The following is a 13,959-nucleotide window of genomic DNA, read 5'->3' on the forward strand; positions in this document are numbered from 1 at the left end:
TTAATTATCTATTTACTTATTTATTTTTGTTTTTGGTTTGAATGTGTGGAGTAGGTTGTGTATATAACACATATTAATACCTACTTCAAAGTGTCATGACTGCAAGCTTTAAAGCAACAAAATGTGAAAACTGTGAGAGGGTCTGAATACTTTTCCAAGGCACTGTGTGTGTGTGTATATGTGTGTATCTATCTATCTATCAATCATTTGAAACTGTCGTTTGAGGCTATTTTATGGAACGTTTCCACACATAGTCCAAAATAACCAATGAAAATACAAAGTAGCAGTATACTGCTTCTTATAGTATTTACCTCCAGACATAACTTACAAATCGCATTAACTCACTGAGGTTTATTTTGGTGTTCGGTATATTTATTACCACATTTTCCCTGCTTCGTTTTTGTATTTTGTGTGCTGTATTGTTGTAAAAAACCGACAAACAATAATAATAAAAAAATCTTAAAAATAAATTAACTTCAAACTCAAGGGTCAGACCTGCATGTGCATCTCCAAACACTCCTGCCTATATACTGTAAAACTCAATGTGTGCAAAAATAACTACGCAACAGGAGACTGTTCAAGTAAAGCTTGTACGTTTCTGCTGACAGTAAATTTCAAACATGGACCAAGTAAGGTTGACACTTCTGATACAAAAAACGGGACCTCTGAACGGAAGGGGGTTGTTCAAAGTTTCAACTTTCTATAAATTATATATTCATCCAATAAGAAACACTGATGTTATTGTAGCCACCTCGGTTAACGCAGCCAGGCGCATCACACAGGCAAGGCAATCCACACGCAAGGAGCGTATATCGAGCTTGTTCCTTCGTGTGTGATAACGTTGCCTACCAGCCCTGCTGCCTTCCCCCGTGCACGCTGCAGTATTAACATCCAATTTATACTGTATCCTGATTTATCTAACTTGTGTGCAATGGTGCGTTCAATGAGCAGAGAGCTCTCCCGTAAAATTATGGTAGCCGTTTTCGAACGGTTTGTGCGAGCAGTTTAACAAGCAGGCAAGAAATTGCCGTGTATTAAAACAGTTGCTTTAAGTGAGTTTTGCAATTTTTGTATATACATTTTTTTAAATGTAAATACTACTGCTGCATTTCTGTAATGTAAAGTAACTGACACTTTTTTTTGTTTTATTTAGCATCTTGACTCCCCGAGTCAAATAAAACTGGTTTAAAACATGATGCTTATTCCTCCACCGCCAGGGGTCAGTACAATAATTAAGAAGACACTACTTGCGGCAGAACCCATTTCACTTCCGAGTCCCCTTGCTTCTGTGGCCCGTTAAACTTCCTTTCCCGGCATGCCCTGCCCTCTTCTACCAGCCTGATCCAACATGGTGGGTGTTTGAGAAAAACCTCTTCTTTTGTAAATCCTTCTCAATCCTCTTGCTTTAAACACGTAACGATTTTTTTTCTGACTTTAGTGCAGTATTTAAACACGTAACACGCACTATAACATTGTATGGGCGGTAAAAACACCACGATTAACGTGTAAAAACGTGTTTTAAAAGAGAGGGCGACAGTCACTCGGTGTCGGAAGGCGCTCTGTTCTCCATTATGTGAAGTGTGGAAGCAGGAGGGTCGGGGCTTGCTTTTGTAACTGTACCAGTGATTTGACAAATGTTTAAAGTGTTTAATAATGTATTTTCAGTACTGTACGGCACCAAGACCTGTCTACTAGAATGTTTAGATGTGTTCGTCAGCCATATTTTATCTCTTTTAAACTTGATTCAGTTCTTGAAAGTAATAATTAGTATTTGCAGTGTGAGATAATGTAATAACACGTGACACAGCAAATAAAAAAAATAATTCCTAGCAGTGTTTTGAGAATGAGTTCACTAATGTGTAAAACATGTAATGTGGCCGCTACATACATGGAGTTGTGTTAACCGCATTTATGTGCGAGTTTATCCATGTGATAAACACGTTCATTAAAGGTCGCATTAGTATTGATTTCTGACAGCTTAGAAACTTGCATGTATTTTTGTAGTTCACAATGTCCATAGATTACCGGTGTTTGGCCAATGTGGAATGTACATGTAAAGACAACATTGGCTTTTAATGTTGAGTTCTGTACAATACATTAAAATATGAAAACCGCTAATGTATATACCTTTTGGTAATGTGCTATAGAAATACTGTCAGTCTCTATACATCAGTGCAGCTTAATTTAGCATTGTCTTTAGTTAGCGAAAGCCTCGCCAATAAAACCAGATTAGTCTGAAAGGTGTTAGTACTTCAGTAACTGGTGACCCGTTTGCATTTCGTGGAAACGTCAAGATGCAGGCAGATCTTCAGAAAAGGAATTAACTAGTAAAGAAAAATCGATTTGGGTTCACTGTTTCTTGGTCATTGATACTGCAGGGAGAGCAAACTGAAAGTCATTCCCATGTTTGTTGGGAACTCTCTTTCCTGTCAATTGTGGTTTTTACTGAACCGGTTTCTTTCGTTTCAATTCCAGGGACGTGTCAGGACAAAGACCGTGAAAAAGGCCGCCCGGGTCATCATTGAAAAATATTACACCCGCCTGGGCAATGACTTCCACACCAACAAGAGAGTTTGCGAGGAGATTGCCATCATCCCCAGCAAGAAACTCCGCAACAAGATTGCTGGGTAGGTACTCTACTCTGTGAAATATTTAGTATAACATCATCAGAGTAACTTATTTCCCTGCATTTCTCATGGTTCTTGAGTTATAATAGAGCTCAAAGGTGTGCTTTATAACTGCCACCTGCTGCAAGTAGTTTCATGAGAACTCGGCATGCAGATTGAAGACTGGTTTGTGACTTTTCAGCTGAAACTACCTGTGTGGATGTAAAGAAACTGCATGTGTAGAATACAAAGTGAGGAAATGCACAACAAATGCAGCAAGTGCATGTAACAGGGTTGTGGGACTGTGCAGCTTTAAATTGTTGCTGGTAACACAAGTGGTTTTATCTCCTCAAACGTACAGGATTTTAGGTCAGTTCTAAACCATTCTGATCAGCTCTATTTTGGAGAGTCAGTTTTGCGTGTGCTACACTAACATTGTACAAGAGTAGATTACTAACATTCAACTCATGTTGGATTAGTTGATGTCAAATTCTAAGTGAAGTTACACGATTGGAGGCTAAGCTGACTTTTAATCCTTGGGGTAGCCATTTCCTCTCTGGAAGGATCTGTGCAGTCAAGCAGCAAACTTGGGTACCCTGTGGCGATTTCTACTCTACTAAGGAGTTAATACATATAATTACATTATTTAGTAGGGATTATGTAGCTTGAACTTGCAGGATACTAATTCCCTCAGGTGGCAACAACCTGGAAAGGTTAATTGTGTCAAGCCAAATGAACCCTTTAAAAGATGCCTGACAATCTTCAAATGCACTGCATAACTAGTAGTTGTTGGTACCCTGTATCGAAAGTGATTCTGGTATTCACTGTTGCCTGATCATTGATACTGCAGGGAGAGCAAACTGAAAGCCTTTCCCGTGTTTGTTGGGAACCCTCGTCCCTGTCAGACCTCGTAGCTTTCAGACACGCCTGTTATAATGCTTCAAGAAAAATTCTGTAATGTCTTAAGGGTATATCCTATGACCACCACCTTCCCCAAATATTGTACACTGTACATCACAAATGCATTCTGGAGGCAGTGGGTGTTGCAAGAAGATATGTAATTAGAAAAATGGCATAGTTTGTAAAGCTCTAAATAATGCTGTTCTTAACCCGATAAGTGTAATCTGATTCATGTTGTCTGAATTTACTCATTGGTCAAATTGAGTTTGAGAATCATACCACCTTGGTATCTGACTATAGCTACACCTAAGGGTATATGCTCCATTTAAATTGTGATGGCAATGTAACATCTTCCAGTCACAAAATCAAGTGTCAGTTACTCGATTTGTCAAAGTCCTGGATAGAGATGTCTTCCAGTGCGTAGAACATAAGGCTCGGTTCTATTCTTTTCTCGGTTATTCTCGGTTAAATTCTTTGTTCCATTTCGGTTCCTGAGTACAGTCTTTGTTCTTGTAACTTAGTGTGCCTTATTTTGTGCAGTTTGAGCAGCCACAATCACTTGGCTCATCCGAACTTCACAAGATGAATCTCTTGCACATCGACGCTATGCACGCCACATGATCACTTTGCTATGCACACAGTATGACCTGAATTCTTTTTTCCCTTTTGCTGCAGGTATGTTACCCATCTGATGAAGCGCATCCAGAGGGGACCAGTCAGAGGCATCTCCATCAAACTGCAGGAGGAGGAGAGAGAGAGGAGGGATAACTATGTTCCTGAGGTCAGTCTTGCAAGCAGTTTCCAGCTGTGTGTTTTTGTGATGGTCAGCAGTATTCTAAAAGAAACCACTTAGAGGAGTGTATTTAACTATAGCTTGAAGGGTGCGAAACCCTGAAATGTATTATTTCTTAGCAGAGTTCACAGCTTAGGTTTCGTTTTGAGTCAGTTGCTCTTATCAGACATTAACAGCGAATAAATTAAAAAAAAATGTTACATGCATAAAAAAAAAAAAAAAAACGCTGGACTAAGTCAGAGCGACCACGATAGGTACTGCTGTTAGGACACCGAGCTGCGCACGTGACACATGGCTCAGGTCTCGCCATGTTGTAAATGCCGTATCGATGTCGTAAAGTCGAAGCAGGGTGATAATGCAAAAGAGTCGTAAGTGCCGTGCCTTGTAAGTCAAGGATCACCTGTATAGTAAAATCAGTAGCAAAAGATAAAATTCAAATGAGTAAAAAAGCCTGCAGTAAATTACATGTAAGAACTGGTTCGACCAAGAGCAGTTAAGTTATAATAAAACTATTTGCTTGTACGAGTCCAATGTAAGCATGTAATAAGTATGATGAATGGATGAGAATGATTTCAAATAAGAGCAATTACAAAAAAGCTGAATATGGATATCTATGAGTAAAGGCAAATACAAGATACAGGAAGTAGTTCTAATTAAGAGCAATAGTGGAATACGGCAAGGTCTTTTTCTCAGATCTTTCTTCCTGATAGTCTTTAGTAGATGTTGGTACCCTGTATCGAAAGTGATTCTGGTATTCACTGTTGCCTGATCATTGATACTGCAGGGAGAGCAAACTGAAAGCCTTTCCCGTGTTTGTTGGGATACCTTGTCCCTGTCAGACCTCGTAGCTTTCAGATACTTCATAGTAATGCTGCATGTAAAAGATGATTGCTTTTACTGTGTTTTTGGTTGTAATTTTATAGGGTAACACATTTATTTATTTATTTATTTATTTATTATATAACTAATGGTGTTATGTAGTGTTAAATCCCATATGTTCAAATTTCCTAGTTCCTTTGGTTGGTTCTATCCTTTGGTTCTGTTAGCAGGCACGCCAACTGAATTTTGGGACAGGTTCCTTTTTTTAGGCTACTTCTCTACATGTTTGAATGTTGTATTGAACTGTGACCTTTAGATCTGTTTGATTTTAGTTGAAGAAAGCCTTAGTTTACACTTGTATGCAAAGGGATTTCTGTAATTCCTGATAAACTGCTTAAGATAGAAATATGTATCTCCTGCGAAATGTGCTATATCTTAACATTAGAACTACTTTATTAAGTTACAAAGTATGCCCTATTCATTTCAACAGTCCTATTTATTGGATAATGAGATTAAGTGTGACAGTATGTCTTGTCCAGTTAAACTTATTTTATCATTTCTCTGGTTGCTAATGAAATGTCTTCTTTCAGGTCTCTGCCTTGGACCAGGAGATCATTGAAGTTGACCCTGATACCAAGGAGATGCTGAAGCTGCTGGTGAGTCTTGTTCCTATTCAAAGAATCAATCTGAGGCATGCTACTCATTCTGTGGAGTGCTTTAGGATCATTATCTTCAGTCCAAGCTGCATCTCAATTATGGCCCTTTAAAGGAAAGCCCCTTTTAATGCACAGAACTTCAACGTTGTAAAGGGTCGCTAACTCATGGAACCGTGAATGTTCATTTCATTTGTAACCTGCCATTTTTCCAATCTGTACTGCATGTTAGCTGCCAAGAACCCTGAGACAATAAGATGCCTATCTGAAGGGGCTTTCACTGCTTAACACTAAATAGTCTCCCATCTTGGCAATGTTAAAGCATGTGACTTTATAGATTTATAAATATGTACACTGGTTGTAAATATTTGTTGGTGCCCTGTATCGAAAGTGATTCTGGTATTCACTGTTGCCTGATCATTGATACTGCAGGGAGAGCGAATTGAAAGCCTTTCCCGTGTTTGTTGGGATCCCTCGTCCCTGTCAGACCTCGTAGCTTTCAGACACGCCTGTTTTAATACTGCTTTAAAAAGAATTGTGTAATACAGATAAGAGTCTAACTTTTTTAAATAAATGCATGAGGTGCTGTCTTATTTAAATTATTTGGCCATGCAGTCAATCCATTAGATGCCTCCTGTTTATGCTTGCATATTAAAGCTGCATATCGCAAATGTCTTACTCACAAGTTTGTTATATTTGGGTGTTGAGAATCCTCAACCTGACATGCAGTCCTTACATGCAGGTCTTAAGTTAAAAAAAAAAAAAAAAAAAAAATCAGATGGGGGTTGTCTGTTTATTTTGTTTTGGGTTTTTTCCCTCCCTGGTGTGTGCCCATAGATTTTTCAGCTTCTATCAATTGTGTCAAGACTGAGTTAACTTAAGAGTCTTATGTAATATTAAGGTTTAACGGGAAACAATACCCATCAGTGTCATGGTTTCTGATTCAGTGAACACTGTGTATTCTGCAGCAGCATGCTTTTGTAGAGACAGAGTACATTTTTTAGTTGGCAGACATGTTCTCCGCTTGCTGATACTGTTTTGTAATTTTTCAGGACTTCGGTAGCCTGTCCAACCTGCAGGTCACCCAGCCAACTGTCGGAATGAACTTCAAAACGCCCAGAGGAGTCTAGACCTAACTTTGTAAAATACAGTTCTCAATAAAGAGGAAAAAAGAAAGATTGTGGTGGTTACCGTTTGTTCACCTTTACCTTGGAGCTCTTCAACCATCTTTGCTGGCTGAGACTGGAAAAGTTATTGGCAGACAACTTTTTTATCCTTTTATGAGGAATATCTCAATGTGTTAACTTTGTGGCGGTTAATTTAGGATAGGCAGATATTTCAAATCCCACCCAATAAACTGCTGCTTCGTCAGTGAACTCCTTTATGTAACCAGCGAAGAATCCAAATAAAAGTAAGCTGGTTTACAATAGTGGTACAATTAGCAACTACCATAGAAACAAATACAAAATGTTAGCATATTGGACTTGCATAGTGGTTAATAAACAAACCCTTTTGAAAACTCCAGAACATGTTTTAGTCAAAGTAACCATTGGCCTGATACATGTTCTCTATTAATATTTGTTATAATATTTTTTGGGAGTATCCCACATTTATGAATCTCCCTGTATAACTATTACAGCACAACATAAAAAATAAAATCAACACAGCAGTTATTAATACAAGTATAAATTTATATTTGTATATTGATCACCACTGTTAGACCCATGTATTGTCTCGGGTGACTCCTCTTCCTCTTTAGAGAGGACGTTGACACTTATCATATGTCCAAGAACCTGGGCCAGCAGTTTGGTGCCTTCACTGTTCAGTGTCCTCTTTGTTAGCCTGTTCAGACAAGCTGCTTGAGGTCTGTTTCTCGTTGGGGTCTGTGTCTTGTTGAAAAAGCACTCTCTTGCACCTCTATAGAGAGAATGAGAAAAAACTGTAGTGAGAAAAGGTATCTCCCATACCCTTAATGTTTGATGTTGGAAATTCCCATAGTTCATATGGAATAGACCTAGAATTGTCTGCTTAGTAATGGAATTATGGAGGGTGTGTGTGAGAGTTCAACTGTAACCACTGAGTTGAGCAGTGGTTTTCAGACCGGATCTAAGGGGAGGGATCCAGGCTGTCAAGTGCTGTCCAGGTGCATACCTGCTGGTTGGTGACTCTGCGCGGGTACCTAGCGATGTCATCTCTGCGCCTCTCTGTCCGCTCCCAGTCTTCCTCCCACCTCTGGCGCCGGTACTCAGACTTGCGAATCGTGATGCGCTCCAGAATGCCCTGGTTCTCCCTGGTCACCACCTGCAGCTGCTGCCGCCGCTTCTCTGCATTCAGGCTGAGGGCAGACCGGGACCAATGTTTAAACATTCAAAATACTATTTTGGGAGCTCCTAAGTGGTGCATCCAGTAAAGGTGCTCCACATTGAGTGCAGGCTGTGCGCTATAGCCTAGAGATCACAGGTTCAAATCCAGGCTATGTCTTGTTGCCAGAGGGTTGCAGCAGTGAACAGAGATAAAAATAATATATAATAATATTAAAAATAATTAAGTGCCATTTTGGAAGTCAAACAGGTTTTTAAAAATTCTGCAGTTTTAAAATGTGCTTAAATTATGTTACGAAACTATTTGACTATTAATCAGTAGACATTCTACTCTTTGTCTACATTGCAAAAAAGGAATTGTCATATTAAGGGTTACAATTCTGCACACCAGATTCATTTCTCACACATGAGCATTTCAGAGTGCATGCATCCTTTCATGCCTCTATCCCACTATTAACAGCACTGGTAATAATGACTTCTGCATAACCATAGCATTCATCAGGAGGGGCTACCCTTCCTAATGTGCTTTTTTAGCGTCAAGCAGACCAGCTAACTGATTAATTTAACTGGAGAGATGTGAATTGTTTGAGGTCATCAATGATTTAGTGGAGAATGATGAGAGATTAATGATTCATGTGTCACTACAACACACAAACTGCAGGAGCAGTAACGATACGGATTCTGGTTTGTAAGAGTTCAACACGGAGGAGACGAGACGAGAGGATGTGACAAGACATCTCTTAATCTATATAATAAACTATAACAATGCTTACAACCTAACTGATGGTTTACGTGGGTTCTGAGTTTGCAACCAGTTTGTGATGTGCCAGTTAGCCTGGAAGTACAGGTAATGTGCGTCCAGACTTAATTATCAAAGAGCAGATAAAATAATATTGAAAAAGTTATTAGTACTAACTTATTTTGAAAAGGTTTTTGTTATCTTTTATTTATACAAACAGTTTGGGTTTAGTCATAGCAATCTTCATTTTAGTTCATAGATATTTTTTGTAATCTTTATGAGATGTGCAAATGAGTGGCACAGCATAAATATGCAAGAGGAAATGTAGGTGAGAATGTTACATGGTTTCTTAGATACGAGGTGCTTGGAATGCAGGGAGGCACTGATAATCTGAACCAGTCTCACCTCCTCTCTGGGTAGCTGTTCCTATGGTCCACCAGTCCGTTAGACCTCATGATGTCAGACAGTTTTGATGACAAGATGTGGTTGTCTCTCTCGATGGTGGCCAGGCGCTCCTCTTCCAGCTGGTTCACAGACAAATGGGGAAATAAGAGTAAAAACAAGTAGGTCAGTAACAGCCATAACCACCACAGCTGCAAATGAAAATTACAGCCATCAGTATTATAAAAGAGTTAATGAGCATGCCATACAGGATAGCACATTATAAGAATTAGCAATGAAATTGCTAATAATAAACAAAGTGTCATGATAATTCGCTAAGCGTTTTTTCAGAAGGTGTGGCGTACATACGCAGGGGATTTTATACCAAGCATTGGATAATAATTGCAACCCTCTTCTTTTTCAATTTACTGCTCTTCCTGAACATTCAGTTGCAGAACTGTCCACCAGATGCCTCTGAGCACAAAGACCCATGCACTGGTAGCTTGTTTTATTGCTGTGATGTTACTTGACTGGTCACTACATGTAGGCTTATGTGTAATTAATCTGTTCCAAGATGATTACATTGATTTTGTTAGTATCTGTTTTTTCAATACCCAAGTAATGATTTCGGACACTTATTCCACACCATTGTGTTCCTGCTTCACTATGACACACTGCACTCCCCAATTAATTCTTTGAAATCGAGTATTTATTACCTGTAATTTCTTAAGTTTCAGTTGGAGGTGAGCAGGGGTTTGGAATCCCTTGGTGTCCACCACTGGTCTAGTTTTTACGACCTACACAGACATGATCCAAATTAATATACAGTATAGTAGACCCTGATATTCGTGATACAGCCCTCTGAAATGATTCATACCGGTTCAGTATTCTTATTTAACTATATATTATCAAAAGTATAATACAGTGTGCTGTGTACAACACTGCTGATTTAAGTGGCCTAAATTAGAAATTCATAAAATCTAAAAGACTGGCTTGATGAAAAGTAATAAAACATATTGTTTAAATATCAAACTACAGTTTGAAAGTTCAAGAAAAAATTGAATATTGCTTTTAAGTTCCCTGAAGCCCCTTTCATAAATTAAACAGAAAGGGCTTTCTAAAATAGATATTTTCCTCAACTATAAAAACACTGTACTTTATGATATATTTTATAATTGATAGATTTATATCTATATCTAAGGATATATATATATATTTTATCATATATAATATATCTTGTCGTAGGATACTCTAAATCGTATGATAATATAATTTATACATATATATAGATATATAATATATATAGGAAGATATATATTCATATAATATATTATTCGTATGGATATGTATCTTTTACAAATATATGATGTTATAAATACTATATATAATATATATATATATATATATATATATATATATATATATATATATATATATATATCAGTTAATAAACATGTGCAAATACATACAGTAAAGTGCCCTGGCTGGAGAGTCAATATTAGACATACGAATAAAAAGAAGAAGTGGATGTCTACGACCTATATCCTCTGTATGTGCAGGCAAAAATGAATGTAAGTTTGACACACACACACTATCACATATTATCACAATATCAGACTCTCAGTAACTAGTACTTACCAATGTCCAAATCAAGTGTCTTCACAATTGAATAAGCACTGCTCTAGAGGTAAGCAAAAATGTGACATTGCAAAGGAGCCTCCATAGAGGGAGTGTGATCCACTCAATAACTTGCCCTAAAGAAGGTCCTTAGCCAGTTTCATCCCAATTTGAGAAGGTTCTCCAGATGTATGCAGAACTATAAAGTGTGACACACATACACACGCTGAGCCACTCTCCCTATTGCTAGGGATATGCACCCCAGCGGGGCACAGTAACCACACATACTACTCTACAGACTGGACTGCACTGTGTTGTTGATGGTAATGTTGAGCCCCTGTCTGTTCTTAGATGTGGTTACCTTGTGCCTGTGCTCCTCGTACCTGCTCTGGTCCCATTTCTTCTGCAGGTACTTGTTCGCTGCTGGTACTATGGGCTGGTAAGCACGGTGCATGGCGCAGTTCAATGTGTTGAATGCAGTGTTGCTGAAGAGTGTGTGAGAGCAGATACATTCAGACAATGGGTCTCCTCCTTGCTCCCCTGGGTCCAATGCTCCACCTGATTCCAGGACATTTATTTTTTATTTATTAGTTAAAGGATTGCTAACCGTGGTTTAAAAACCACTTGCACCCTGCATAATAATGCAAATAAAGCATATATTTAAGAAAGAAAATGGATTTGAAAATGTTGATTAGCAACTGTCAGTTTGTTGACTGGGATAGGACGATAGAAACTATTTTTTTGTGGTGCAGGTTATAAATACCTGTTAGTTTGTGTGTGGGTGTTTTTTTTTTTTTTAATGAAAGTAAACCTGTTTTGAATGGAATCGTGTACTGTACTTTATTTTAACTATTGCAAACTGAACAATACACAGTACTCAGCATACAGCACTCTGAGCTTATCCACTAGGGGTGGGGGAAAAAGTTGGTAGAAAAACCATGCATAACAATGGGCTGTTCTTCTGTACTCCCAAACCAGACTCAGCTTCACTGTACTTCCCTGAAACTCCCTGCTATTCACCTTCAGGAACGTGAGTACATACTGGGAAGGTTAAGGGACGTTAAAAGTGTTTCTGTGCTATACTGCGGGGAAGTTAGTTTGATTGACTTGCCTCCTTATTCTTTCTGTTTGTGAAAACAACAACTATTAGTAACACCGGTCAGATTTGTACACTCCCTGGCAAACTCATCTTCTAATGAAACCACTGGAGGGGGCCAGGATGCTTGTTACTGCCATCTAGTGACAGCTGATGGAAGTCATCTTAATACCTTTGTCTATAACAGCTGTCTATTGCGAAACATGGTAGGGTTAATAATAAACTGGCATTCACATACTTGTACAGCATTACAGCCTGTGTTGCTTCAAGCAGTTCTGTCACAGGGACCCACGCAAAGTCTCTTCTTGTAGGACCCCCCGCACTTCTCAGCAGGAGGCACCCTGGCCAGCTCTCTCATAGCTGCTCAGGTGGATCAAGTAGCCGTTGCTAGAGCACCGCTAGCACCTGCCCTGCTACTGTTTCCACTCTGATTAAATATCAATCAATTATTACTGTTTTAACCACAGCCCGTGACCGGTTGGACATTCTTCCAAACAGTCGTTAATGTGGCTTGAAACACATTTTCTAACATTAACATGACAACATTCTCAACTGAATTTCACCTGGACTCACGTGAAGCCAGTTTCTATTGCCACCGCATATTACATTCAGTTCCTGTGCAACACATATTCTGATCCCCCACCTGAGCCTCACAGTCTTGGATTTGTGGAGTTCTAATGCTTATATGTTGCACAGGAAGTGAGCTTATAGTGTGGTGGCAGGATATACTGGCTTCACCAAAATTAACATTAAGTTAATATCTTATCCTCTATTTACACCAGGTAATATTATCCTGTGATTTAGAGGGTTGGATTACAAAATCAATCCAAGATGACTTGCACAGCTGATAACAATATGAAGAGATTGGCACAGGGCTAAGAACAGCTCTACCATAACCACTGAAAACACAAACAAACAAAAGTAGTCGCCATGCCATCAGAAACCTACAATACGGTCACTGTTTGGTTTAAAATAAGTGCTCCCTTGATGTTAAAGAAAGGTTAGGCAGTTGTATTTATTTATATTAAAAGGTAAACATTATTTTATGTTTAAATAAAAATGAGACTTTCTTCATAAAAGGATTTGAAAAGTATTTGCTTCTGAGAAAATTGTCGACCAGTCACACAGAATATTAGGGTGGCAAAGGCAACCAATGCACAGTGGTTGGAGCCATGCAGTCTTTACAGGTAAAGTTCATTTCTCTCTAGTGGTGAAAGGGGGGATACAATTAACTGCGTGAGAATGGAATTAAATGTACATGAAGTAAACTCCAAATACCGTATTACTTCAATTTGGCACCGCTGCGTTTATTTTAAATGTATTTAAAAGTTTATTTTTAAATACGAGGGCAACCTTTATTAATAATACTATGATTTTCAAACTCTGCAATATTTAATTACATGATGTATGACATTTTAGAAGTATCGCGGTTGCTTATTTTCTGTGATACGGTAGCCTACCTGTATGCAGCAGCGCGTGTGGCTAACCTACTTTGACTACAGTACATTTATCGGCGACAGTTACTGAGAGCCTATTAGCTGGGAGTTGGAAGGTGAGGGAGTACTGTACCAGCGAATCAAGAGTGTGTTTTGGTTGTTAAGGGGCGGGACAATGCTGGTGTGGCAGTTCAATTCAAGAGTGTGACTTAGTTGTTTTTCTGCACCAAAAATTACCTCAGAATATAACTTTGACTTCTGTAAAAACTACAGTCTATCCTACTCGGTTATTTTTTCTCACTGTAACTTGCTTGTTTGTAATTTCTCTGTAAGAGAAACCAAAACTATATCTTCTCATAGAGAGTAAGCACATTGTTTTTATTTGTACGGGATTGAGTACGGGAATTATCTGGACTAAAAACAAAACAACAAAACCACCTATAAGAACTTCAGAAGGACTGCTGTTCTTTTAGTCGTTTATCTTGCATTTTTTCAGTGTTGTGAGTTTGTTTGTTTACCTTGTGTTTTTTTAGTAGGGGGAGAAAAAATACCTTAATGTTTCTTTATTGACAGCGGCATTTATTCGTGAACGGCCTCT

General features: G+C 38.6%; 2 protein-coding genes and 3 non-coding genes across 5 annotated transcripts; 4 read left to right on the plus strand and 1 right to left on the minus strand.

The window, feature by feature from the left end:
• The first annotated feature begins 1,259 nt into the window (after positions 1-1,259).
• On the plus strand, positions 1,260-6,947 carry LOC121299349 (40S ribosomal protein S17). Its single transcript, XM_041227059.1, has 5 exons — positions 1,260-1,351; positions 2,476-2,627; positions 4,182-4,287; positions 5,709-5,774; positions 6,824-6,947. The coding sequence occupies exons 1-5, from the start codon at positions 1,349-1,351 to the stop codon at positions 6,899-6,901; spliced, it is 405 nt and encodes a 134-aa protein (XP_041082993.1). The 5' UTR covers positions 1,260-1,348; the 3' UTR covers positions 6,902-6,947.
• On the plus strand, positions 3,402-3,530 carry LOC121299400. Its single transcript, XR_005947399.1, has one exon. It is a non-coding gene; the product is annotated as a small nucleolar RNA SNORA71 (small nucleolar RNA).
• LOC121299401 lies at positions 5,029-5,157 on the plus strand. Its single transcript, XR_005947400.1, has one exon. It is a non-coding gene; the product is annotated as a small nucleolar RNA SNORA71 (small nucleolar RNA).
• LOC121299402 lies at positions 6,149-6,277 on the plus strand. The gene has a single exon (XR_005947401.1). It is a non-coding gene; the product is annotated as a small nucleolar RNA SNORA71 (small nucleolar RNA).
• A 97-nt stretch (positions 6,948-7,044) lies between the features above and the next one.
• LOC121299348 (uncharacterized protein CFAP97D2-like) lies at positions 7,045-11,353 on the minus strand. Its single transcript, XM_041227058.1, has 5 exons — positions 11,191-11,353; positions 9,929-10,009; positions 9,237-9,355; positions 7,923-8,106; positions 7,045-7,688 (listed from the first exon to the last, which is right to left on the minus strand). Exons 1-5 carry the CDS (start codon positions 11,281-11,283, stop codon positions 7,587-7,589), a joined length of 579 nt encoding a protein of 192 aa, XP_041082992.1. The 5' UTR covers positions 11,284-11,353; the 3' UTR covers positions 7,045-7,586.
• Between the last annotated feature and the right edge of the window lie 2,606 nt (positions 11,354-13,959).

This window comes from Polyodon spathula, chromosome 24, assembly GCF_017654505.1.
Source record: "Polyodon spathula isolate WHYD16114869_AA chromosome 24, ASM1765450v1, whole genome shotgun sequence".
NCBI classification, from domain to species: Eukaryota; Metazoa; Chordata; class Actinopteri; order Acipenseriformes; family Polyodontidae; genus Polyodon; species Polyodon spathula.

What these genes read in the sequence shown, in the direction of transcription:
- LOC121299349 (XM_041227059.1), top strand. An exon ending in CTCCGCAACAAGATTGCTGG is followed by an intron (nt 2,628 to 4,181) that starts GTAGGTACTCTA and finishes CTTTTGCTGCAG; the next exon opens with GTATGTTACCCATCTGATGA. An exon ending in GGGATAACTATGTTCCTGAG is followed by an intron (nt 4,288 to 5,708) that starts GTCAGTCTTGCA and finishes GTCTTCTTTCAG; the next exon opens with GTCTCTGCCTTGGACCAGGA.
- LOC121299348 (XM_041227058.1), bottom strand. Translation starts at nt 11,283, where the DNA reads ATGCACCGTGCTTACCAGCCCATAGTACCAGCAGCGAACAAGTACCTG. An exon ending in TGAAACTTAAGAAATTACAG is followed by an intron (nt 9,356 to 9,928) that starts GTAATAAATACT and finishes TCTGTGAACCAG; the next exon opens with CTGGAAGAGGAGCGCCTGGC. An exon ending in GCAGAGTCACCAACCAGCAG is followed by an intron (nt 7,689 to 7,922) that starts GTATGCACCTGG and finishes TTCTCTCTATAG; the next exon opens with AGGTGCAAGAGAGTGCTTTT.